General features: G+C 46.8%; 1 protein-coding gene and 1 non-coding gene across 2 annotated transcripts in view; both read left to right on the top strand.

The window, feature by feature from the left end:
- The window catches only part of LHFPL4 (lipoma HMGIC fusion partner-like 4), a 30,276-nt gene extending 4,067 nt beyond the window's left edge, over positions 1–26,209 (top strand). The window contains exons 2-3 of the mRNA XM_010842070.1: positions 19,251–19,487; positions 22,723–26,209. Of these exons, the coding sequence (XP_010840372.1) occupies positions 19,251–19,487; positions 22,723–22,823 (338 nt within the window). The 3' untranslated portion in view covers positions 22,824–26,209. The remainder of the gene's footprint in view (positions 1–19,250; positions 19,488–22,722) is intronic.
- On the top strand, positions 16,115–16,187 carry TRNAE-UUC. Its single transcript has one exon. It is a non-coding gene; the product is annotated as a tRNA-Glu (tRNA).
- Positions 26,210–27,355: the final 1,146 nt, after the last annotated feature.

Below are 27,355 nucleotides of genomic sequence, written 5' to 3'. Positions count from 1 at the left end.
TGGTGATGGACAGGGAAGCCTGGCATGCTGCAGTCCATGGGGTCACAAAGAGTTGGACATGACTGAGCAACTGAACTGAACTGAACTGGAAGAGGGTAGTGGTTTTGGCTCACATACATTAATAGTCAGGAGCACTGGCTTCAGGCATGGATGGATCCAGATGCTCAAATAATGTCATTAAAAAATAAGTCTGTCTCCATTTTCTGATTCCTCTATGTTGGCTTGTTGTTAAGTTCACTTCTCTTCTGAAGGTGATAAGTATGGCTACCAGCAGCTCTGAATTTACATTGCTTCAACTTAGCACTGCCTGTGGACAAAAGAACACTTGTTATTCAGTGATTGCAGAAAAAGTTCCAGGGCTCATTCTGATTGGCTCAGCTTTGGTCAAGTGTCCACCTCTTCATGAATCAGTGAGACTTTATCTAAGGTCTCGGCCACATGCCCATTCCTGGGACACATGAACTGATAGGGGAGAAAGAAATTCCCACACAGGGAAATCAGTGTGACCACTGGAGGAGAGGTACTGTAGGTTAGACAATTGCAGACAGAAACCTCCCCCTGGACAGTCTGAGCACTAATATGTGCTCAACCTTAGGTGCTGTGGAAACCCAGAGCAGTTGAGGAGGCTGCTGGCTTATTGGGAGGTGAAGCTTGAATAGGGCTGGGTGTGGCTAGATGTGAGGTTTGAGAGAGCATTCTGAACAGAGGGGAAGATCATGGTGGAGAAACAGAGAGGAGAAAGCCACATCTGGCTTGAGTGTGGGCTTCACTTAGGGGAACAGCAGGGAACGAGGCCAGGAAGGAATGATGGAGCTCCAGTTTGCGAGGCTCTGAGCACTGGGTCAGAAATTTTAGATTTTAATCAGCAGGTAGTTCAAAGCTATGACCACTGTTATTATTCAGGAAAAAACAGTTAACAATTTCTGAGCCTTTATTATATGCTTGACCACATGCTAAACATTTACTTGCACACTATTATTGACTCCTCACAACCTCCCTATGGAGTAGGTACCCTAATGAATATTTCATAGGTGCGAACACTGAGCCTCAGAAAGGAGAGTCATTTGTCCAAGGTCATACAGTGGGTAAGCGGTCGAGCCAGAATTGTAACCCTGTCTGTCTAACTTGAAAGCCCAAGGATTTATGAAGGATTTATAAAGGAACATTCAGGATGGGAATAAAGACAGGATGAATTTGCCAGAAGAGCTGAATGCTAAGTGGAAAGACTGGGAGACTCAGGTGGCTCTTTGTGGAGTGAGGCGTCAGCTTTTCAGGGCTTGTCAGAATCTGTCTGCTGTGCTTTATCTGGTCTTTCCCATTTACGAGGTGCTAGCCATTTTCACATTCATTATGTCATTTGCTCTTCATCTGTTAAAATGACTTGTCTAAAGGTCAGACATCTAGAGAAGGAAGGAGCTGAAACTTCATATGAGTCTAAATGGATCTAGAACCTGTTTTTACGTCTGAACTGGAACCCAAGATGTGAATACACAGATTACAACAGTAAGGTCAATGTACTGAGTGCTTACCTGTGGGCTGAGTGAGGTTAGCCAAGGGGAGGTTGCTGGCTGGAAGCCTGCTTCAGGGTTGGAGAGGGCAGTGTGGAGAAGTGGTGGAGGACTTAGAATTCCTGCTCTGCCACCTCCCAGTTGTGTTCCTTGGATAAATGGGGTTTCTTCTCCGATTCTCAGTTCCCTTTTCTGTAAGATGGAGATGTTTATTGTACCTACTTCAGAGGTGATGGAAAGAAAGAAATGAAGCCATGGGGCTGAAATGCTGAGTGTGGTTCCTGGCGTACAGTGATCAACCAATGAATGGTCACTCTTCTTTCTGTGACATAGTCTGAGTGAAGAGCTGCTTGTGAGGAGTCCTTGCTGCTCAGGTGAAAGACTCTGGACTTGCTGAGATGATCAGAGGCCTTGAGAAGCCAAGGACTGTTAGCTAGGAAGGGTCCTACTCATCAGCTGGCTCCATACCCTCACTGTAGAGATGAAAAAACTGAGTTCCAGAGAGAAGAGACAGGTTCATGGTCACAAAGTGAGACTCTTCTGTCTACAGAAGGGAGATGATTCTGACCACAATTACTCAGTGTTGAGAGCCTACTATGTGCAAGGTACTGACTGGTGCTAGAATCACCATGGAGAAGAGAGCATGTGAAATGGAGTGGGAGCTGGGGAGACTGATGGTGACACCAGGGGTTGGGTAGTGATCAGAGGTGAGCATCTTCCAGCCTAAGATGTGTGTCCTGAATCATCAGGGGTCTCTGTACTACAAACAGCAATGTCACTACAGCTTAGAATATGTATCCACATTCTTCCCCACTTGCTTGGATTCTGTTTCACATCTGGTTTGGGGCTTTCTTCATCCAGAGAGTCTTTGTTGTATGCAGTGAGACTGCTGTGCACATTTGGGGACTTTCTTTCCTCCCACCCTTTTTCCCTCCCTCCTTTTCTTTCTCCACCAACTCTCCTTCCTTTCTTGCTTTCACCTTCCTTCCCTCCCTCCCTTCTTTCATTTTTTGCTTTGTTCCCTCTCTCCCTACACCCTTCCTTTCTTTCTCACACCAGTCCTCTTACTGACAGCCTCCTCTGTGTGTTAGGCTCAGGGAAGCCTGAGTGAGTCCTCTTTCCCAGGTATTTCCCATGCGGTCCAGTGGTTGAGATTCCGAACTTCCCCTGCAGGGGGCGCGGGTTCCATCTCTGGTCAGGAAAGTTCTGCATGCTGCGTGGTTTGTGCTGTGCTGTGCTGTGCTGTGCTTAGTCCCTCAGTTGTGTCGGACTCTTTGTGACCCCATGGACTGTAGCCCGCTAGGCTCCTCTGTCCATGGGGATTCTCCAGGCAAGAATACTAGGGTGAGTTGCAATGCCCTCCTCCAGGGGATCTTCCCAACCCAGGGATCGAACCCAGGTCTCCAGCACTGCAGGCAGATTCTTTACCATCTGAGACACCAAGGAAGCCCAAGAATACTAAAGTGGGTAGCCTATCCCTTCTTCAGGGGATCTTCCCAACCTAGGAATTGAACCGGGGTCTCCTGCATTGCAGGCGGATTCTTTACCATCCAAGCTACCAGGGAAGCCCATGGTATTGCCAAGGGGGAAAAAAAAGGAGTCCTTGCTCATAGTCCAATGGGAGATTTGGGAAAGAAATCACATCATCACACTGTAGGATGACGCATGAAATGACTGAATCTCGCAAGGGTATCTTGGGGGCACGCACTTCTGACACATTAAGGACAGCCAGGGAAGTCTTCCAGAAAAGTTCAGCGTTTGAGATGAGTCTTAAAGGATGTGGAGGAAGGAGAAGGGGAACCACGCACAAGAGACAGTATGATTTAAGGTGTGGAGGAGGGGAAAGCCTGGTGCACTTCGGGCGCCACAATCACTTGGTGTGAGGGGAGGTGAGCGCGGAGACTGGGAAGATGGACAAGGGCTGCCCGTGGATGCCTTGTACACCACGCTGAGGAGTTTAGACTTTATAAGCAGCAGGTAGTTGCTGACTTTTTAAAAAGTGTTTCAAATTCTTTGACTTTTGTTTTCCTTTTGGAAAAGTTAATACATTGCACATGAAACAAAATTCAAAAGATAAAATGACATACAATCAGATATGTGTCCTCCCTGCTCTCATCCCTCAGGGATCCTCCCAGAGGTCTCTTCCCAGGGGCAAACACTTTTACCATTTCTTGAGTATCCTTTCTGAGAAACTGCATAAATATACAAGCAAATGCCAACAATGTATTTTTTTTTTTCATCAACGGTATACTAGTTATCTATTGCTGCAGAGAAAATTACTCCCAAACCCAGTGGCTTACGCATTTCTTATCTCTGTTTCTGTGAGTCACAGGAATTTGGGAGCAGCTTAGATGGGTAGTTCTGGCTCAAGGTCTCTCATGAAGTTGCACCCAAGACCTCAGTGAGGACTGGGGTCAGCTGAAGCTTGATTTGGGTTGGAGGAGACCTCAGAATGAGTGATCTGAGAGAGAGAAAGAAGAAGATACATTGTGCATCCCCCTCTTTTGGTAACAACTTTATTGGGATATAAATCATGTGCCACAAAATTCACATGTATAAAGTGTACAATTCAGTGGTTTTTAGTATATTTACAGAGTTGTGTAACCATTACCACAATTGATTTTAAGATATTTACATCACCTCAAGAAGAAGGCTTATACCCTTAGGTTGTCACCCCCTAAGCCTACCATCCCCATCCTCTCCCTCCTCTAAGCAACCTTTAACCTACTGTCTTACCTAGTAAGACTGTTCTGGGCATTTTGTATAAATTGTTGTTGTTTAGTCACTAAGACATGTCTGATTCTTTTGCAGTCTCGTGGACTGTAGCCTGCCAGGCTTCTCTGTCCGTGGGGTTTCCCAGGCAAGAACAGGAGTGGCTCGCCATTTCCGTCTCCACTTGTGTGAATAGAATCATATAATTTGTGGTCTTTGTGACTGACCTCTTTCACTTAGCACAATGTTTTCAAGGTTCATTCATGATGTAGCATATGTCCATATTTCTCCCTTTTTATGGCGGAATAATATTCCCTTGTACGGATATACCACATTGTGCTTATCCATTTATCAGCTGTCGGACATTTGGGTTGTTTCTATCTTTTGGCTATTTGGAATACTGTTGCTGTGAATATTTGTGTACAAGTTTTTGTGTGGATACATGTTTTCGGTTCCCTTGGATATAACATGTTTTCAGTTCCCTTGGGTATATATGTGGGAGTGGAATTGCTGGCTCAAGTGGCAACTTCAACATTTTGAAGAGCTGCTAGATTGTTTTCCAAAGTGGCAGTATCATTTTACATTCCCACCAGCAAGTGTGTGAGGGTTCTTATTCATATCCTCATCAACACTTGTGTTATTATCTTTTTTTTTTATCTGACTTTTTGATTATAGCCATCCTAGTGGGTATGAACTGGTAATTCACTGTGGGTTTGGTTTGCATTTCTCTAACGATTAAACATCTTCACATGCTTGTTTGCCATTTGCATATCTTCTTTGGAGAAACATTTATTCAAGTCCTTTGCCCATTTTTTTTCCTGTCAGTTTTATTGAGATATAATTGACACATAGCACTGTATAAGTTTCAGACATACAGCATAATCTGGTTTACATATGAATAATTATCACAATAAGTTTAGCAAACATCCATCAGCTTCAGTTCAGTTCAGTTTGCTCAGTCGTGTCTGACTCTTTGAGACCCCAGGGACTGTAGCACGCCAGGCCTCCCTCCATGTCCATCACCAACTCCCGGAGTTCACTCAAACTCATGTCCATCGAGTCGGTGATGCCATCCAGCCATCTCATCCTCTGTCGTCCCCTTCTCCTCCTGCCCCCAATCCCTCCCAGCATCAGGGTCTTTTCCAATGAGTCAACTCTTCGCATGAGGTGGCCAAAGTATTGGAATTTCAGCTTTAGCATCAGTCCTTCCAATGAACACCCAGGACTGGTCTCTTTAGGATGGACTGGTTGGATCTCCTTGCAGTCCAAGGGACTCTCAAGAGTCTTCTCCAACACCACAGTTCAAAAGCATCAATTCTTCAGCACTCTCATATCCATACAAGACTACTAGAAAAACTATAGCCTTGACTAGATGGACCTTTGTTGACAAAGTAATATCTCTGCTTTTCAATATACTATCTAGGTTGGTCATAACTTTCCTTCCAAGGAGTAAGCGTCTTTTAATTTCATTTTTTGCTGCAATCACCATCTGCAGTGATTATGTAGATACAAAATTAAAGAAATAGAAAAATATTTTTTGTGTGATAAGAACTCTTACGATTTACTGTTTTTTGTTTGTTTTTAGGATTTATTCTCAACAACTTTCATATATAATATACAGCAGTGGCAATTATATTTCTAATACTGTACATTACATTCGTAGTACTTATTTATCTTATCCCTGGAAGTCTGTACCTTTTGACCACCTTCATCCTATTCTGTCTCACCCCACCCCCACCTCTGATAACCACAAGTCATCTGATTTCTTTTTCTGATTTTTTTTAAGTATAATTTACCTACTGTGCTATGTTAGTTCCTGTCATACAACTTAGTGATTTGATATTTCTATATATTTCAGAATGATCCCCGTGATAACTCTGGTTAGTCTGTTACTGTACAAAGATATTACATAGTTACTGACTATATTCCCCACACTGTACCTCACATACCCATAACTTGTTTATTTTGCAGCTGGGAGTTTGTACCTCTTAATCTCTCATTCACCTATTTCTTTCCTCTACATCCCCTTCCCCTTTACCCATTTTCAAATTGGGTTATTTTTCTTTTGACTATTGAGTTGTAAGAGTTGTTTTTATTCTTGGTGTAAGTCCCTTATCAGATATATGATTTGCATATATTTTCTAGTATTCTGTGGCTATCTTTTCACCTTGATAGTGTTCTTTGTAGCACTAAAGTTTTAAATTTGTATAAAGTCCAGCTATCATTCTGTTGTTGTTGCTTGTGCTTTAGGTGTCATATCTAAGAATCCGTTTCCAAATCCAAGGTTACAAAAATTTACCTGTATGTTTTTTTCTAAGAGTTTTATAGTTTTCATGCTTACACTTAGGGCTCTGATCCATTTGAGTTAATTTTTGTGTATGGCGTAAGGTAAGGGTTCAGCTTCGTTCTTTTACTTGTGGCTGTCCAGTTGTCCCAGCAGTGTTTATTGAAAACAGTGTTCTTTCTGAGTTGAATGGTCTTGGCGCCCTCACCTAAAATCAGCTGACTGTGGGTTAATTTCTGGACTCTCACTTCTGCTCTGTTGATCTCTGTGTCCACCCTTATGCCAGTAACAGACTGTCCCGATGACTGTTGCTTTCTAGTGAGTTTTCCAATCAGCAAGTGTGAGTCCTCCAACTGCGTTCCTTTTTCAAGATTGTTTTGGGCATCATACTGCCTTTTTCTAAAAAGACTGAAGTATAGTTGATTTACACAATATTTAATATTGTGTTAGTTTCATGTATACAACAAAGTGATTCAGTTATATATTTTTCAGATTATATTTCATTATAAGTTATTATAAGATACTGAGTATAGTTCCCTGTGTTATATAGTAAATCCTTGTTGTGTATCTATTTTATGTATAGAATTTTGTGTCTGTGCATCCCTTATTCTTCATTTATTCCTTTCCCCTCTGGTAGCAATAAGCTGGTTTTCTAGTCGTGAGTCTGTTTCTGTTTTGTATGAGATTCTCTGAGTCCGTCCATGTTGCCGCAGGTGACAGTATTTCATTATTTTTATGACTGAATAATATTCCACTGTGTGTGTGTATATATATATCACTTTTTTTGGGTCTTTTCTGGACATATGCCCAGGGGTGGGATAGCTGGATCATATGTTGCCTCTATTTTTAGTATTTTAGGGAACCTGCATACTGTTCTCCATTGTGGCTGCAATAATTTGCATCCCCACCAACAGTGTAGGAGGGTTCTCTGTGCTCCACATCCTCTCCAGCATTTGTTATTTGTAGACTTTTCGAGGATAGCCATTCTGACTAGTGTGCGGTGATAACCTCACTGTGGTTTTTATTTGCATTTCTCTAATAATGAGCGATGTTGAGCATCTTTTCAGGTGCCTATTGGCCATCTGTATGTCTTCTTCAGAGAAATGTCTTCTGCCTTGCTCATTTAAAAATTGGATTATTTGGTTCTTTTGAGTTGTATGAGCTATTTATGTATTTTGGTTATTAACCCCTTGTCAGTTGCACAGTTTGTAAATATTTTCTCCCATTCTGTAGGGTGTCTTTTCATTTTGTTGATGGTTTTCTTCGGTATGCGAAAGTTTTTAAATTTGATTATGTTCCATTTGCTTATTTTTGCTTTTATTTCTTTTGCCTTGGGAGACTGATTCAAGAAAATATTGCTATGCTTTATTTCAGAGAATGTTTTGCCTATGTTCTCTTTTAGGAGTTTTATGGTGTCATGTCTTATATTTAGGTCTTTAAGCCACTTTGAGTTTATTTTTGTATATGGTGTGAGGGAATGTTCTAATTTAATTGATTTACATGTGGCTGTCCAGCTTTCCCAACACCCCTTGCTGAAGAGACTATCTTTTTCGCATTGTACCTTCTTGCCTCCTTTGTCGTAGCAACTGCCTTTTATGTTCTAATCTCAGACATCACAGACCACTTCTGCCACACTCTATTTTTAGAAGTGAGTTACTAAATCCAGCCCACATTCAAGGGGAGGAGAATTCAGCTCCTCCTCTTGAAAAGAAGTATATTTTAAAAGTTGTGGACATATTTAAAAACCACCACAAATGGTAGGATACTAAACAGTTGGTTTGTCTTGCTTTTTAAACTCAACAACACATTTGGAAATTGTACCAAATCAGTGTATAGAGAGTTACTTTTTCTTTAAGAGCTGCATAATATACTTTTTTTTCCCAAAATTTCTTTGGTGTGGACCATTTTTAAAGTCTTTAATGAATTAGTTACAATATTGGTTCTGTTTTATGTTTTTGGTTTTTTGGCCACGAGGCATGTGGAGATTCTTAGTTCTCCCCGACCAAGGATTGAACTGACACCCCCTGCACTGGAAGGCAAAGTCTTAACCATTGGGATGCCAGGGAATTCCTATAATATTCCTATATTATTCCTATAAAATTCCTATAATATACTTTTGTATGGATGCATCATCATTTAGAAATCAATATTTAAATTGTTTACAACATCTTGCCATAACAATATTTCAATGGATAATGTTGTATATAAATAATTAAGACACATATGTAAGTATTAGGATAAAATAAAGACCTAGAGTGGAATTGCTGGATTAAATGGTCTCTGTGTTTACAATTTTGACAGATTCAGTCATAGGCTCCTCCACAGAAGTTACACAAAGATATACTCATAGCAACAGTGTATGAGGGTACCTGTTTCCCCACATTCTTGCCAACTGAATGTGTTATCAAATATTTTGACAACCCAGTGGGCAAAAAGTACTCTATTATGGTAGTAATTTGTCTTTCTTTTAGGAATGAGGTTGAGTGCCTTTTATATATACAGGCAAACCTCCTTTTACTGCAGTTCACTTTATTACACCTCACAGATATTGCCCCCCTCCTTTTTTTAATAACAATTTGAAGCTTTGTGGCAACCCTGTGTTGAGCAAGTTGATTGGTTTGGTGCCATTTACCCGATAGCATTTGCTCCCTTTGTGTCTCTTTGTCACATTTTGGTAATTCTCACAATATTTCAAACTTTTTCATTATTTTATTTGTTATGGTTGATCTGTGATCAGTGATCTTTGTAATTGTTTTGGCATTTATTTTAGCTATAAAGGATTTTAAAATTAAGTTTGTACTTTTTTTAAGACATAATGCTATTGTGCACTTAATAGACTACAGTATAGTGTCAACATAACTTTTATATGTGCTGGGAAACCCAAAATAAGTTTGTGTAACTCGCTTTATTGTGATATTTGCTTTATTGTGGTGGTCTGGAACTAAACCCACAATATTTCCAAGGTGTTCCTATCTTTTTTCTATAAACTGTCAGTTCATAAATATTTTTCTACCAAGCTAATGGTATTTTCCTCCTTTGATTTGTAAGAACTCTTTATAAGTTAAAAGTTAGCTCTTGGTGATATGAGTTGCAAATATTATCCATCAGTTTATTTTTTGATTTTGTCTATGGGTGTTTTCTCCACGGTGAAATTCTATTTTTCTCAGCTTAAGCAAATTACCAGTTCCTTCTGGTATGGCTCCTGAGTGTAGTATAATACCTAGAAAGGTCTTGGAGTGTTTTGAGTGGGGGTGGGAAGCAGAGATCTGCTTGTTGGTAGAGAGGATGGGCTGGAGGTGTAACGAGGTTGAGGGCTGAACTATTCTTATTCTGACAGTCTTTTATTTTTGTTTTATTCTTTTCATTTCCATTTCATCTTATCCATCATTATGAACCTTTAATCCCAGAGCTGTTTAATGGCATAATGAGAGCCTTGGATCAGGAGTCTGCCTGGCACAGAGTGTCTATTGAATAAACAGATGATGAGCTCTGATTTAAGTCCTAGCTCCACCACCCTCTCCTTTGGAGGCAGCATATTCAGTGGTCAGCTAACCTGAATTTGAATCCTGAGTGTGGCATTACCAACTAAAGTGTCCTTTGGAAGGTTATACAATTTCTGACTCTAAGTTTCCTCCACTATAAAATGGAGACTATAATAGTAACTAGCTCATATCCAATGGTTAAGACTTTGTCTTCCAATGCAGGGGGTGTGGGTTGGATCCCTGATGGAGAAGAAAAGATCCTACATGCCTTGTGATGAAAAAACCAAAACATAAAACAGAAGCAATATTATAATTACTTCAATAAAGACTTTTAAAATAGAACACATCAAAAAAAACTTAAAAAAAAAAGAAGGGTCTCTCATCTTCTGGGACTGGAGGGAAGTTAAGATTAGAGTGAATCTAGGTAAAATTGTGGTCAATTAAAAAAACAAAAAGAAAGATTGAAAACTGAGAACTGGGAGATACACCTAGAAAAGCAGGGAGCTTAGAAAGTTTGGCCTTGGAATTTGGGGTCTTATTCCTAGGTTCTGAGCAATTACATGGAGGCATGGGAATGATCAGGGCCAGAGGTGGGTTTAGCAAGATGACTTGGGCAGCTGCCGCAGGGATCGGACTGGATGGAGACTTGATGGAAGATCAGGAGCCTGGTGGAGGGCATGGCAGTGGTCCAGGTGAAAGGCGCTGGAGGAGGGGAAGGAGGAGATCTTATTTAGGAGCCCAGCAGCTGTGTGTCTGGTGGGGCGAGGTGAAGACAGGCAGGCTTTGCAGATGATTCCAGGTCCCCTCGTTGAACGATTGTGTCTTGGAATGACATGCCCAAAGGACCCAGTAGGAGATCTGCTCAGTCTGGGAAAGGCTGAATTTGTCAGAGGGAGGGTCTGACAGCTGTTGGCTTTTCAGGCCTTGGCCTGAGGAGAGAGGTCTCAGCTGGAGATGCAGATGTGAGTCTGTGTGTGGGTGAAATGGCCCGGGGGCGAGGGGAGAGCCTGTGGAAGCAAAAGAGGAGACAGCCCAGAAACACCAACCTTTCAGATGCAAGGAGGAGGAGGAGCCAGAAAAGGCGGCTTGGAGAGAGGAGCCAGAGCAGCTGCTCAAATTAGCAACAGAGAAGCTGAGAAGAACAGCCCCGGGAAAGGACGGCTTCCTGGAGGAGCCAGAGGGGACAGGGAAGGGATGGGGCCACCTGGATGGGCCTGGGCCAGACTGGAGGAGTGAGGCAGGAAGCAGGGAGAGCAGCAGGGGCTTCTGCCCGAGTCCTTGAGCTGAGTGTGGCAGAGCTGAGCCAGGGCAGTGGGAGATGCAGCGGGTGGCGGATTCCAGGGTTGTCCAGAGGCCACGCGAGGGCTCTGTACAGGCTGGACCCAGGGGTGGTGTGGTAAATACTGTTCCCAAATATTATCATTACTGCACAAAGTGACGGGTACCCCATTTCTCTGTAACAGCATCTGTGACACCAGGTACAATTATTTGTGTTCCTAACAGTCCCCTGACTAAACTGTAGTCTCCTCTAGATCAGGAACCACAACCCAGGGACTGAATGGCTTGGAGGAAGTGTCCCAGGGAAAGGGAGCAGTCAGTGCCAAGACCTCCGTGGGAGTCGGGGTAGGGCTGAACAAGAAAAGGTAGTTAGGTTAGTGTTAGGATGACGGTTGGAAAGGAGGTGCAGTATGGCAGGAGTGTAGGGATCGAGAGGCCGAGTGGCTTGGAGGCAAGTAGGGGGAGCCTGAGGGCCACACAGTCTGGGATGAGGCCTCAGGGATTATCCTGAGCGTAAACGGCAACTTGGGAAAGTGTTGAGCAGGTGAGTGAGTGGCACGGTCTGCTTTGGAAAGCTTCCTCTGAATGCTGAGTGCAGAGCAGACGAAGAGAGGGCAGGGATGAGAGCAGAGAATCCAGTTAGGAGCCACTGCGGTCACGCGGGAGGGAGACCACACGGCCTCGACAGATGGCTGCAGTGGAGACAGAGAAAAGAGGTCAGCCCGAGATACGTTTTGGAGGTCAAGCTAGTCAGCCCTGCAAGTGGATGGGATGTGGGGGTGAGGGAAAGGGAGGAGTCAGGGTGCCTCCATCATCTGGGTGCTGGGGGGGGCCATGGGGAGCCCCGGCACAGGATTCCCACCCTTGAGCTCCCCAGCTGACAGAAGCGCTAAGATTGGACCTATTCTTCAGATCCAGCGGGTCGGGGTGACTGTTAAGAGACCCCGTCTCCCCTGTGCCACAAGCCCCTGCCCTGGGGGGGCATGACGGAGCTGGTGTGAAGGACATGAGGACAGTCTCTGTCTCAGGGTGGAGGAGGGTTCCATCGGGCCTGGGGAAGCACTCCCTTGGAAAGCTGTGGTCACAGTGCCAACACAGACCCTTTTCCAGGCTCCTCTCAGCCCCAAAGTCGGCCTGGTTCTTTCCAGAAAAACCTTCCTAAAGGTGAGGAAGGGACTCACAGAGGTTACAGGACACGAGCAGCCATCCGTGTATCCTGCGCTATGCTGCCCCTCCGTATCTCTCACCTACAGCTTTTTCAAATGATCATTGTTCTTTGTATGAACACTGGAGAATATAGATAAGCAAGATTACACATGTCATCTCACCCTCCCAGAAGCAGTCATCTTAACTGTTGGTCTGCATCGTATAGAGTACTGATTATGAGCAGGCTCTGGAGCCAGACTAGCTGAGTCCAAATCCTGGTTCTGTAACTTATCAGCTCTGTGGCCTTAGATAAGTTGGATTACCTCTTTGTGCCTTTATGTCCTCAACTGTAAAAAGAAGATAATAACAGCACTTATTCCACAGAGTGTTGTGGGGATTAAATGAAGTAATGTGTGTAAGATACTTAGCATAGGACCTGGTGTGGTAAATTTATATGACTATTGCTATAACTATGTAAGTATCCCCAAAATGAAATTATATTGTATGTTATTTTTCACATTCTTTTGAAACCTAACGTATCATGAGTAATTTCTGTATCATTAAATCTTACTCAATATAATAGGGGAATAGTATTCCATGGTATGAAAGAATATTCCTGTGATGTTGGACAATTAGCTGCTTATTTCTTTCCTTCTTTGTTTTATTGTATCTCCCCCTCTGCCTTCCTTCTCATCGCTTCCTTCTTTTCTTGCAAATGACGTGATAGACATCCACACAGCTAAACCTTAGAGCACATGCTTGAGCATTTTCTTAGGATACATTCCTAGAAATTGGCAAGCTCAGTCAATAGGGGTCTAGAGATTTTTGGTTTTGTTTTTTTGTATGTGATTAATTCATTATTTCTGTGAGTTTCATTTGGCTTGTGCGTTTTGCTTGCTTGTTGCTTTAATTATTTCATTGAGTGAAAAATCTCTGGCAATAGTCACTTATTAGTGGTCAACTCCCACCTACCTTATGGTTTCAGTAGGTCACTTATCCACCTGGTCCTGAATTCAAAAGGGGCCACAGGTTGGCAGTGCGAGGTCTCTGTCCTGTCCTGTCCTCAGCCCCTAAGTTCCCTCCTCAGAAGTGACCAGGGTTATCAGTATGAATGTTATATAAGGGGATTCAGTTCTTCCTGGTGTTATGACTCTAAGATGCATCCAAATTGTTGCATGTAGCTACAACAACAAAATACCATAGACTGGGTGGCTTGCGCTTATTTTCTCTTAGTTCTGGAAACTAGAATTCCAAGACCTAGGTTCTGTTGAGAGTCCTCTTCTAGGCCTGCAGACGGCTACCTCCTTCCTTCTTGCCGTGTCCTCACATGGCAGGTGAGGAGAGAGAGCAAACTCTCTGGTATCTCTTTTTAAAGATTTATTTATTTTTATTTACCTATTTTGGGCTGTGCTGGCTCTTGGTTGCTGTGAGCTTTCTCTGGCTGCGGTGAGCGGTGGCTACTCTGTTGGGATGCGTGGGCACTCACTGCGGTAGCTTCTCTGTTTGTGGAGCACAGGCTGTAGACACGCAGGCTTCAGTAGCTGTGGCACACGGGCTTAGCTGCCCAGTGACATGTGGGATCCTCCCAGACCAGGGATCAAACCTGTGCTCCCTGCCGTGGCAGGTGGATTCTCCACCACTGGACCACTAGGGAAGCCCCGGTGTCTCTTCTTATAAGGACACTAATCCCATCATGGGGCCCTACCCTTATGACCTCAACCAACCCTGATTACCTCCCCAAGGCCTCTTCCACAAATACTCTCACACTGGAGGTTAGGGCTTCAAAATATCACTTTTGTGGGGACCCAGTTCAGTCCATAGCAAACCTCTTTGGAGTCTGCTCAGGAAAAGAAAGCCCTGGGGGACATCCAATCTGACCTCCTAGTAATGGGTAGCAGCTGTGATATATCAGGCATGGAGGGGCCAGCTGAGCATAAACAAAGGCCTCCATCTAGGAGTGACTGGCCCTGTGGATGTCCCTTGAGGATAGTGTAATGATATCATAATGAAACTCTGCTAAAATAGCTAAGCATAAAATGCATAATTAAAAAGCTTTATATAAAGGCACATTTACAGCACACACACAATTTAAAGAAAACAAATATTGTTTATTTTCTTTTACTAATTCATCACTTTTTTAGTCTCATTCTGGGTTTATTCCCCAAACCCAAGTTATCATTTTTCCTTTCAACTTTCCTTTAGTTTTTTAAAGTATTCTTAAAGGCTTACACCTTTAAGAGGATTTCATGGCCAGACATAGATGGAAAAGGACTGAACATAATAATATCGTTTTTATCATCAAAGTAATTCGTGCACATGTTAAACACTTCCAACAGTACGGGAGGACAGAGAATAGTGTCTCCCTCCTTTGCTCCACCACACCGGGGTGTGTTTCAGAGGTGCCCATCATTAAGTTGCTTCTGTATCCTTCCAGAAATATTTATATAGACTTGCAAGCTTGTGTGTGTATATATGTGTATTCTCTGAAAAACCAGGATTTTTAATTATGTTTTTTAATTTTATGCTGCTAAGTCGCTTCAGTCGTGTCCGACTCTGTGAGATCCCATAGACGGCAACCACCAGGCTCCCCCGTCCCTGGGATTCTCCAGGCAAGAACACTGGAGTGGGCTGCCATTTCTTGGAGAAGGCAATGGCACCCCATTTCAGTACTTTTGCCTGGAAAATCTCATGGATGGAGGAGCCTGGTAGGCTGCAGTCCATGGGGTCGCTGAAAGTTGGATATGACTGAGCGTCTTCACTTTCACTTTTCACTTTCATGCATTGGAGAAGGAAATGGCAACCCACTCCAGTGTTCTTGCCTGGAGAATCCCAGGGATGGGGGAGCCTGGTGGGCTGCCGTCTATGGGGTTGCACAGAGTCGGACATGACTGAAGTGACTTAGCAGCAATACATGAATACATTCACTCCATGAAGAGCTGAAGTATTACAGACAGGTTAAAGTTCCCATCCTCTCCTTGCCCAAAGGCCACCATGGTTATAAACTTAATTTCTGTATTTCCAAGATATTTTTGTGTGCATTACATACACATCCACGAGGAAAATACATCATGTCATTTTCTGTGTTCCCGTTCCTCCCTTCCTTCCTCTCTCTCTTTTCTGGTAAAATACACATTACATAAAATTTACCATTTTACCAATTCCTAGGTATCCAGTTCTGTGGCATTAAGTACGTCCGCACCGTTGTGCAGTCATCCATACCGTCTATCCGCACAGCTCCCTCTTCACCTGCAGAACTGAGACTCTGTCCCCATTAAACGCTAACTCCCCACACCCTCCCCTGTCATCTCTGATGCCCAGCGTTCTGCGTGTAGGAATCTGACTGCTTTTGGTTCCTCTTGTAAGTGGAATCATACGATATTTGACCTTTTGTGACTGACTCATTTAATTTAGCATACTGTCCTCAAGATCCCTCCTGTCAGAATTTCCTTCCTTTTCAGGGTACTCTGAGGTGGCTCAGAGCATCTGACAGGTAAAAGTGTCCAGCTTGGACCTGAGAACAACGTGTGGTTTCACTCTACCATGGGGTCGCAGAGTCGGACGTGATTTCGTGACTGAGCACACACATACTTGTGATTATAGTTTCCTTCTGTCTATGGCAAATGATCCTGGTTTCCTTTCTTTGATACTGATATAAAGCTTACTTTGTAAGTGAATGCCTCAGTTAAAAAGTTAGTCTACGGAATTCCCTGGTGGTCCAGTGGTTAGGACTTTGTGCTTTCAACACCGAGGCCCTGGGTTCAATTCCTAGTCGGGGAACTAAGATCCCACAAACCGTGTAGTGTGGCCAGAGAAAAAAAAAAGTGAGTCTGCTCAAAGAGAAACATGAAGTGAAGACCTGTCTGGGTTTGAATACAGAGCCCACCACTTCCTAGCTGTGTGACATGGGTATGATACTTAGTTCCTCTGTGCCTCAATTTCCTCATCTGTAAATGAGGCTGATCATTTTTCCCTCCTCTAGATTTCTTATCAGATTAAATGAGATCATGCATGTTAGGAGCTTAGTACCCTAGCACATAGTTAAGCACTCAATACTATTTGTTAGCATTATCATATTATTAATAACTTTAACTTCATTCATCTTAAATTTCTCACACCTCCTGGCTGCTTGGGAAGTCAGTGGACGCTAGGGTGACTGGACAGTCGCGCCCCATCTGAGAGCGCCTCCCCCTAGACCAGTGGTTCTCAACCAGGGACAGCTTTGCCCCCAAGGCAACATCTGACAGTGTCGTAAGACACCGTGGGTGGTGGGTCGAGGCCGAGGGTGATGCTGTACGTCCCACAATGCACCCACCTGCCCCACCCTGCACCTTGTACCTGTGTCTACCCAATTCAGCCAGCTCATCACTTCAAAAAGACACTTGAACTTGTACTCCAAAGACCTCAGTCTCGGTTTCTCATCCATCAAATGGGGATGTTGAAGGCTGCCTTGCCTCTAGTTCTTACACTGACTGTTGAGCCTCTTGATCACTTACCTGGCCTACACTGTCCCTAGAGGTCTCTTCCTGTCTTTCCCAGGTCTTAGGAAACCTGTCCGATTGACTTTTCTCCATTTGCATTATTTTTGGGTGTTTCTTGTTCCCAGAGCAGTCTCTGGGGCCCCATCGCCACCACCTAGAACACTGCAGAGCAGAGGAGGCAGAGAGAGTGAGTGAGAGATGGAGAGGTCCTAGCCCCTGCCTTCTCTGAGTGTCCCTGTAATCCTGGGTCTCTTTCCAGTCACTCCCTGACACATATAAGTATTCTATTTGTATATTGATTTGATTCCGCTCCACACACCTCTCCTCCTGAGGACAAGAAACCATGCCTGCCAGTGTCCCCAGCAGCCTGCACAGTGCCTGACACATAGCAGATATTCATGAAGAGTCAGAGAGGGGGAAGGGTGAGGGGATAGGTAAAGAGAAGGAAGAGAAGTGAGAAAAGACAGAAGAGGGGGGGTGTTGAATGAATGTCAGATGCTGAGATCTAAGGAGAAAAGAGGGTCAGGACCGAGGCTTGAGCACTGTATGGACTAGCTGGAGAGAGGGGGAGGCATGTGAAGAGAGAGGCAAAAAAGGATGAAAAGGGTGGAGAAGAGAAAGGAATGGAGACGCACGACTAGAGAGGCACGTAAGTGATGAGGCACGGAGACCAAGAGAACGTGCAGGCGCAGAGCCCTGGGGAAGAAAAACTCACTCAACGCTGAGCTTGCGGAGGGAGGAGGACCACCCGCAGGATACTGCCGTGTTTCTATGGAGACGGGGATGCTCTGGGCGGGAGAGGAAACACTACACGAGAGAGAGGAGGCAGAGGGATGGGGTGGGTTTTCCTCCTCCCTAGGCTCTTTCCTCACCCCTGCCTCAAGCTGGAGATTCAGGACCAAGAATGGGGAGGTGGGAGTGCACTCCCCCCGACCCCTCAGAGCGCCCTGGGGATGCCATCTGCCACTTCTTCATCCCTGGCAACTGACCTTCCTCCTCTCTCCAGGGTCCTGGAGGGTCTTGGAAAGTGCTAGGGGAATATGGGGAGATGAATGGGTCAAGCCCTCTCCAGAGGCTCCTCCTCTTGTCCTGCCCCATAAATGATAGAGCACCTCTGGGCTCAGTTCTGGGTCTTCTCGTCAGTTTCTATAATGTCTAGCCCCGGGAATTTCCATGTCTACAGCTCCCACATTTATATCTCCAGCCCTGAGTGCTCCCTGAGTTTTCTTCCCTATTTGGGTTTCTCAAGGGCATCTTCAAACTATGGAACTCTTTCAACTCACCAAGCTCATTCTTGCCTCAAGGCTTTTTGCATTTGCCATCCCCTTTGCCGCAAACTCGTTTCCCAGCCGTTAAATAGAGGCGGCCTCCCCTTGAACATTGTATGGACTAGCTGTATGGAGAATTGTCTTGAAGAAGGCGAGCACAGGAGAGGGGAATGAAGGCCTGCTCCTGTGTGTGTGTGTGTAAAATCAGAGTGCTGTTGAGGCGCCCTGTGTCAGTGTGAGGAACACATCCTTGGGGATGTGCGGAAGGACTGTCCTATTGGAAGGTGGGGGATGAGACCAGAAGAGGCAGAACTCAGGCAGGGAGGAGTCTGTGCTGTGGTGAACGCTTTCTCACATATGGTAGTTGAAGGAAGGAGATGGCAAAGCCAGGGGTCCCTACCCACCCTGGGGACTAGCTGTGTCTTGTAGGCAGTGGGTAGAACTGACTACCACCCCCACCTTGTCATCACTGTCATCTTAAACTCAGGTCTAGCACCCTGTGGGCCTGGCATGGGGTCAAGGGCCCCCTTGCTCCAACCTGAGCCTTTGGGAGCCTTTGCGTCTCAGACACAGTGATGCAGTCTCTGTCGGACTGTCAGACACTAAAAGGGCAATGTCACTCCAGCAAACACAGTCAAAAACTCTCACTGCAAGGAGGGGGAGATCCCAGCATGGAGGTGGCCTACTGAGCCTGGAAAATGGCACTCAATAAAAATTTGTTGAGTAAATGACAGAAATAGAAAATAAAGAATGACGAGGATGAGGGAGCGATGTGCCAAGATACTAAAGGGAGATGAAGGAGGTGACCCTGGTTTGCTATTTTCCCCTGTCTCCAGGAGGGCTTCCTGGAGGGGTTGTTGATCTGATGGGGCAGGCAAAGGCCTTGCGTTTCTGCTCACCAGGCATGAGGCCCTCCTTGAGTCTAGTTTCTAGGTCGGTGAGAGATTAATAAGCTCCTGGGTTGATGGGTGGAGTCGGGGTGCGGGGTCCCAGCCTACGGGGGGCTTTTGGTGGTCCTCAGGCTCTGGGAAGTAATCAACCCCTTCTCTCTTGCTTCCTGACCTGGCGGTGGGCTCGGCCCGGCGCCCCCTCAGCTCTGTGCCTCGTGTTGGGCTGCATGATCTTCCCCGACGGCTGGGACGCCGAGACGATCCGAGACATGTGCGGGGCCAAGACTGGGAAGTACTCCCTGGGGGACTGTTCGGTGCGCTGGGCGTACATCCTGGCCATCATCGGCATCCTCAACGCCCTCATCCTCTCCTTCCTTGCCTTCGTGCTGGGGAACCGGCAAACTGACCTGCTGCAGGAAGAGCTCAAGCAGGAGAACAAAGGCGAGTGGGCGTGCTTGGCGGCGGCTGCCGGGTGGGGCGGGACACCTTCCGAGTCAAGGGAAGCCCAAGTAGGAGCCCTTACAGAGAGGCCAACTGCCTTGGAGACAGTTTGAGGTTATCCCTCAATCTAAACATTTGCAGGGGCCTGACCCAGCAAACCCTACCATGAGTATAAACCCAGGAGAACTGTGCATAAATGCTCTTGGCAGCAGTTTCAAAATCGCAAGCAACTAAAAGCAGCTTGGAGGATGGATAAATACATGGTGATGTAGTCACATCACGGGATTGTTTACACGTGTGGAAATGAATGAATGCCAGTTTTAACAATGAATGGCTACATCCTAGAAACACAGTATTGAGGCAGGGGGACTCAAATTCCAGAAGATGACAGAGTGATAATTTTTTAAAGCTAAAAACTAAGTAACACTACACTAAATACAGTTTAATATTGTATTTAAAAACAAACAAACCAAAAAACCCAAATGATCAATACAGAAGGTAGGATGGTGGTTCTCTGTGGTCGGAATGGAAGCAGAGAGGCAAGGATGTGAGGTGGGGGACAGGTGGATGGGTACACATTATTGGTGAGTTAAGTTCCTGCATGGTGAGCCTACAGATGTTTGGTACAGTATGCTTTATACCTAGTACAGTACACATAAACCTCCATATGTATCAGGTAACATTAATATAAAGAAGAAATTGACACCACCAAGGCCAGAGGCTTAACCACTGTTATCAGATGCTTACCTATGTATCTATGTACATCCCTTTATGAAATCCATGGTCGTGTCATGTTGATACAGGAGAGGCATCATGGAAACAGATCCCTCCTCAGGTTGCCCTTGGTGCTCAGTTCTAGAGCACATCTTTAAGACCTTTATCATTTTATGGAATGCTTAGTGTTACGTAAGATGACAGAATTGTAGGTTCTTAACCATTCTCCTTGTAGGGGCTGTTAGGGAGGCTCCCTGTTTTTTCTTTCTTTTTTCTGTTACTGGGAAGGTCATTACAAGAATGACCGTCCTGGTCTTTGTTTTCTGTTTTCTCAGCGTCTTTCCCTGAAGTGGAATTGCACACTCAAAATTGTAATGATAATTCCAGATTGTTTTCTAAAGGAAGATCCAGCCTCTGACCCAGGGGCCCACACTGCCCCTGGAGAAGGCGGGGACACTCTGCCTGTCTGGGTGCCTGTTTTCTGCCTTGAGAAATCGGATTTCACCGTTTTCTTAGTCTCAACCTTCCTTGAACTGCTGGCAGATCCTGGATCTATGCTCAGCACTTACCTTTAATTATGTTCATCTGAGTCTCTCGTCTATAAAATGGGCATAATGATAGTGATGGTTATTAGCTCATTTGCCAGGAGGTAGTCTAGTATTGTGGTGTGAATACACCTGGGCCATGATGGCAAATTGTTTGTGTTCGAAGTAGGATGAGCTAAGAAATGACTTTACCTCTTTGAGCCTGTTTCCTGCAGTACCTAAATGAAAACGGTGGACAAAAGAGAGTAAGACTCAGGTCCTTTTTATCCCCTGAGGATACTCAGAGACCTGATCTGTGGAGGTGTCCGTCCTCTTCTCAGTATAATGGGACCTGGATACAAGCAGGCACACCAGATGACTACAGGAACACTTGCCCTGGTGCTAGGCTTTGACTCCCCAGACTCTACCCAACTCATCCCACCTGCCCAGAAGAACCCCTCAGAATTGTCTTCATGAGATGAGACCAGGGATGAGGGGAGGCCCTCCAGGTTCAGAACAACCTTTTCATTTCATCCTTCTGAGAAGCTTCCTTCTACAAGTCAGACGTTTCTCATCTTAGAGGAATCTGAGTGTTACTGACTCATGTCCCAATCCCTGTTCTCCATGAGGTTTCCTGCTCTGAGGAGAGTGATCCCCTCCCCATGATAGGGAAGACTCAGCCTCCAGTCTAACATGTCTTAGAGGTGACTATTAGAGTAAGAGAAAGAAGAAAGAGCAGATTTTGTCTAATCATCAGCACTTCCCCAGCTGTGGTTTGTGTAAAAATTTCAGAATGCCAAAAAATATTGAGGATTTTGTAGCCTATTTCACGTAATGTAGGTTATGTAAATTTAATGTGTTTTAAATGAAGGTTACCATATATTAAGCATTTAGTAAATTAGAAAAAAATTAAATTGGTTGCTAATACTTTCACAGTATATAAGTCAAATCATTATGCTGTACACCTCCAACTTATGCAGTGCTGTATGTCAGCTATATCTCAATAAAACTGAAAAGAAAAAACAAAAACGACGGTGTTGAGAAAGGTGCCACCTTACAGGGCTGTCCGGCAATGAAGCAAAATTATGCCTATGAAGGGGCAGGTGGTGAAAGCTCAGTGAGAGCTGTCACTTGTCACAGCTTCCCATTAGGCAGGCACCGTGACCATTTTATAAGTGGGATGGCCGAGGTCTGGAGAGGTCCAGTAACTTACCTGAGGTCACCTAACTGGTGGAGCCAGGATTTGAGCCCAGGTCCAAGTCCGAAGGCCAAGTTCTTCCCTGCTGGCAGGCCCCCTTTCAGAGCCCTCCTGAGCCTCTGAGGCTCCTGTCTCTGGAGTCACAGACGCCTGGTGCTTTCTATGGTCTTCGTGTGAGGTCGGAGCCTGCCCTCTGGTGGCCGCTTCCAGAAGTGCAGTACAAAGACAGACATGTGGCCTTTTGGAGGGGGTTTGGCCATGTGGGTCCCACTCAGCGTCCTCTCCTCCTTCCCCAAAGTGCCCTAAAAATGACATAAGGGAGCCCGTTTGCCTTCCTTCAGCATTTGGGGATTTCCTTCCCTCACTGGGCACTCAAGGTGAGTGAGCTTCACAGCTCAGTTCTGAGCCAAAGCCCTCTGGAACAAAATTAAGCTCTGCCGTGCTGGCATTTTCACCGTGTACTATGTGCAGAGCCTGGCGTGCTGCAGTTCATGTGGTCACAAAGAGTCGGATATGACTGAGCGACTGAATTGAACTGAGAGTCCTCGGCAGGCATCATTTATGTCTTTTGACCCCTCAGAATCACTCTGAAGAAGTAGGCTATTATGTCCGTTGTACAGATGAGGAAATTGGGGCTCAGGTTGAATGAGCTGGCTCAAGGCCTCCCAGCTCATCAGGCCTGGTGGCATTTCAGAACCTGTGCAGCTCACCCCTCCACCCAGCTCTGCCCTGAGGAGAGGCTGAGGGAGCCCCAGTGCCGGGCGGCCTCTGACTTTCTCCAATTCTCTGTTTCTCTTAGATTTTGTGGGCTCTACAGTAAGCTCTGTGTTGCGGCCAGGGGGTGATGTCTCCGGATGGGGAGTCCTCCCGTGTCCTGTTGCTCACACACAGGGACCCTGAAGGCCGGAATCACAGCCCAGGAGTTGATCTGCCCTCAGCTTGTCCTGTCTCCTGCCCTCTCATCCCATTCACGCTCCGAGGGAAGACCCCGATCTTGGACTGACCTCACCTGCTATCTGCCTGCGAACTCTGGGCTTTGAAGAGAGGTTGGGCCTGACATGCAGCCTGGGGGAGGGGAGAGGCCCTGCAGACCCTGGGGGTCTGCACTTCCTTCAGCTGACCTAAGGGAGCTGGCCCCCAGCCCCTGGCCACCTCCTCCTCTCCAGCCTGGCTGGGGCCCTGCTGAGTCTGGGGAAAGAGGAGCTGTGGCTCCCCACCAGGCTCCCCGAGTCTGGGGGGCTGCGGCCTGGCTCCATCCTCGCCTCCTCTGGTCCCCACCTCCTGCAGAAACTATTCAAGATACTGCTCCAGGGCAGACTGGACTCTTTCCTACCTTTTTTCTTTTTTGCCGACAACGGTTCCATCATCTCCTTACAGAGCTCCAGGCACCACCGGCCTCCCCGAGGCCCCTCTGCTCCAGCCTGCTTCTAGCTCTCCTGAAGGAATCCGAGCTGCACCAAGGGAGAAAGCACAGGGCCTCCAAGTCTGCTGCTGACTGGGGCCCTGTCAGCGCAGACTCTGAGCCAAGACGGGCCGCTCTGGAGGCTGCGCTGACTCCTGTCTTGGTGGCACGTGGCTGCTGCAGGCTGGGGCTGAAAGTGGCTCAGCCTGGGGCTGGCCGTCTCCTCCCTGCGTGGACGGCTCACCAGGGACTGGACCTTGACCCTGGCCTGTTTTGTACAGCATAGACTTCTTGGCCCTGTTGTCAGGGTTAGGGGTTGGGGGAGGGGCCCATGAGTGGGGAATTAGGGGACGCCTCACCCCTCTGTCCCATCTCATGTTGTCCCCCCCACCCCTTCTGCCAAGGGCAGAGACTGTCTTGCCTCTTTGATACTTTTCTGCATAACTTGAACTTGCAGGTCACCTCTGAACAGGGTACCCCCTGTCCCCATCCCCAGGCCTTGTAACCCTGTCCCCACCTCTTCTTTCTCCCTGCCCACCTCTCACCTTGTGGTTTGCCCACGGTCTCAAACCCAGTGGGCACGCTTGGAGCCGAGGCATGAGTGAATGTGTGTGTGTGTGTGTGCGCGCGCGCGTGTGTGTTGGGGGCAGATGAAGGGTCTTCTTTCTCTCCCCTGCCCCTGGGAGCACAGGATAGAGACTGCAGGTGTGTCTGACCTCCCGTCACTGCCTGGGGGTCCTGGTGGTAGAGCCATCTGGCCTGGGGTGTGGATGGCCCCCTCCAGCCCCCTGTTGGGTGGCTGGTTAGCTTCATCTTGTGTGCCTACTTCTGTCTTCAGGTACCTGCTGCCTGGCCCACTGTGGAGGGGCAGCGGGAGGCCCCTGCAGGCTCAGTGGGGAAGCACGTGGTCACCATGTCATGTCGGCTTCAGCTGAAGGAGAGAGGAAAGCAGCGAGTGCCATGTGTTCACAACCTGTGTTCATTTTCCCTGGACCTGGACCTCAGAGTTAGGGCTGCCAAGAGACCCTAGAAATCCTCTGCCCGAGTCCCCCAGCTGGACCCTAACTGGAATCAGATGCTCGGTTCTGGGAGGATTCCTGAAACCTGGAACGTGCTCAGTCCTGATCCCTGCCCTCTCTATTCCCTCCTCCTGGGCAAACACCCCCCCTCCCCCTTCCCCCATGCTCAGGCCCCTGCACTGTGCCCCTCCTCCTCCTCCCCCCAGGGTCCCGCGCTGAGTGAGAGGGTGGGGGAGCTTGGGTGGGGGGGGCAGAAGTGAGTTCCTTCAAGATCCTAACCAAAGCCCGATGTTGGAAGCCATCAGGAGGAGGGAACAGGAACAAGTGATTAGAAATGGGAAGACAGACACAGGGGAAAGAGGAGGCGGCACAAAGATTGGGAGAAGAGGGAGGGATGGAGCTATGAGAAGGAGATTGAACGAGGTATTACAAAATACAGAAAGAGTGACCAGAGACAAGGCAGGCACAGGAATGGTAAGGAGGCAGAGGAAGAGGTGAGTTGCAGGGGGCCAGGTGCTGGGGAAGAAAGGAAGGGGAGGGCAATGGGGAATGGGGAGCCACTGCCACCCGCGGGAGCCACAAACCCCTGTGCGCTGCTGGCAGGAAGCTTGGGACCTAGCTCCTAAGAGGCAGAGGTGGGGCCCAGGCAGCCATGCCCCACCCTGTTGGGAAGGAATTGCATCTAGGTGATTGCCCAGCAGGTTAGCGCCACTGGAGTGGGTTAGTGGTAGAGAAGGGGGTGGTTTCCTTTGGAGTGGTTGGACGGTTTCCCTGTCACCATCCGCCCAGCCCCCTGCTGCCCTGACTGAGGGGCAGTGGGCAATGCACCCAGGAGCCTGGGGTTAGGAGAGTGTTGGTGGGACTGAAGGAACACCAGGGTACCTTAGGGAAGGGAAGGAGGCTGGAGTGGGTACCAAACCAAAGTCCTGTCCCAGAGGCTTCAGCAGAGGTGGGAGCAGAGCAGGAAGGAGGTGCTTCAGCAAGGCCCCTGGTGAGGCTAAAGCGGCAGCGAGCCAGGACCCAGATGGCTCTCCGGGGCCAGGAAGCCACCACAGTGAGGACGTTTGTGTTTCACCTCACTCATACCCGACAACTTGGCTTAAGCCTTTGGGAGGAGGCGGAAGCAGAGGAGATCGCCTGTTCCCAGCTGAAAGAGGCTGAGCTGGGGGTGAGCGGTCCACTGAGGCACTCCTCCCCTCGCCATGCCTGGACCAGAAAGGGATTCCTCTGCCTGATGCAGGACTCTCAGGAGAGGCCAAGGCAGCTCCAATCTCAAGGGGGTTCAGAGCACTGCTTGCTCAAGTCCTTCCAGGTCTCAGGATGTGAGCACTTTCCTCTTTGGGGATCAGTACCATGGGTAGGTTCAAGATCTTTTTCAGGCCTGTTATAGCCAAGAAGTTGGGAGCTTTTAGAGAAGGCTGTGTGGGGAAAAATTCCTGCCTGGCTGCCTGTTGAGGTTCCTGCTTGGGCACAGGGGACTCACCCTTCTGCAGCTCCCAGTGTGAACTGAGGGAAACCAAAAAACCCTCTCTTTGGAGAAGCTGGGATCTTCCTGGCACGAGAAACTTCCGCAGGCCCCTGCCTGGCTCAGGGCTAGCCTTCAGGTGGGACTGGAGTTTCCTGAGAAGGGAACAGGGAGCCACAGTCCTCCCCTGAGCTCTGACCAGCAGAGGGCCCGTGCTGTGTGTCATTAGGATAGCTTGGTGTTGTCTACAACCATTAGTAAGTTCTGTCTGAATGTGTCCTCGCTGTTCATCGTCCAATTTGGTAACATTGATTTTGGTCCTGACCCCTTCTGCTGCTGCTGGATTTGAGCTTCAGTGCAGGTGGAATGATGTTCAAATAAAGACACACTTTATATCACCCATGCTAGCTTCTCCTTCTCTGAGTTGGCCCCCAGGGGACTAAGAGGGGTGAGATTCAACCTGACCCTTTGTACCAGGTATAGCCGTGTATTAACAGACTTTACATGAAGGTAGCTGGACCACGACTGACACAGAACTCAGCACCGTCTTCAACCCTGGCTTTCATCTTCAAGGACACCTCATGGCCTTGTTTGGACTTGTCACTTTGGTCCACATTTCATTTTAAGGAGACTTCCTGAGATCCCACAGGACTGAGTCACACCACACACCTAACTGAAATGTAGTCTGTTAACAACTAAAACTGGAGTTATTTCCAGGAGAGAGAATAGTTGGCCATCTTTGCCAGCTCCTGATTGCATGGGCTGGAACACAAGGCTCCACCGTTTCCTCCTGAGTTGCTGTGGGCAAGTCCTTTCACCTCTAAATCCCCACTGAGTAAATGGGGATGATGACAGCGCTCTCAGGGAACTTGGAACAGATGAGGGAATGCCTGTGAATTGTGTTGCAGTGTCTTACACATAGTAACGTGGCCCAGATGGCAGCTCTATTGACTATAACTTTTGCATTTGGGAATTGAGCCTTCATTCAACACATTTTGAGCACACAGTTATCTGCTTAGAACTTGAAAAAGAAAATCAGAGCCTCTGTCTTAATGGTCTGGTTGGGGATATTAACATGTAACAATAATGTGAAATCTGCCTGGTGCAGGGTACTGTGGGTAAAGGGATACGTTACATGGCTTTAGGTGGGGTGGGTAGAGCAGGGGATGGATGGTCTTACTGTAGAATGAACAGGAGGTAAGTAGGCAGGAGCCAGGAAAGCCATTCATGAAAGAAGGCAGCTGGGGGAAAAAGGCTGAGATGAGAAACAGAATTGAACCTGTGGAGAAGAGCAATTTAATAATGCTGAACTGCAAAGTGTGAGGTAGGGAGGGTCAGAGATTCATCTGGAGAGATCAGCAAAGGCCAGATGATGACAAAGCTGGGACTGTTTACAGCAGTTCAGACCTAAGAGCAACAGGGAAGGATTTTAAGCAGAAAAAGGACACAATTAGATATGCATTTCAGATAGATCCCTCTTCTTGTGGTGTTATGGGGGCTGAGTTAGTTGGGGAAAATTTAATAAAAAGGAAAGCAGAAGTCTGGC

This window comes from Bison bison, unplaced genomic scaffold (genome assembly GCF_000754665.1).
Source record: "Bison bison bison isolate TAMUID 2011002044 unplaced genomic scaffold, Bison_UMD1.0 scf7180017864171, whole genome shotgun sequence".
NCBI classification, from domain to species: Eukaryota; Metazoa; Chordata; class Mammalia; order Artiodactyla; family Bovidae; genus Bison; species Bison bison.
The sequence above is the reverse complement of the archived record's forward strand: the minus strand, read 5'-3'. Positions and strand labels throughout refer to the sequence as shown.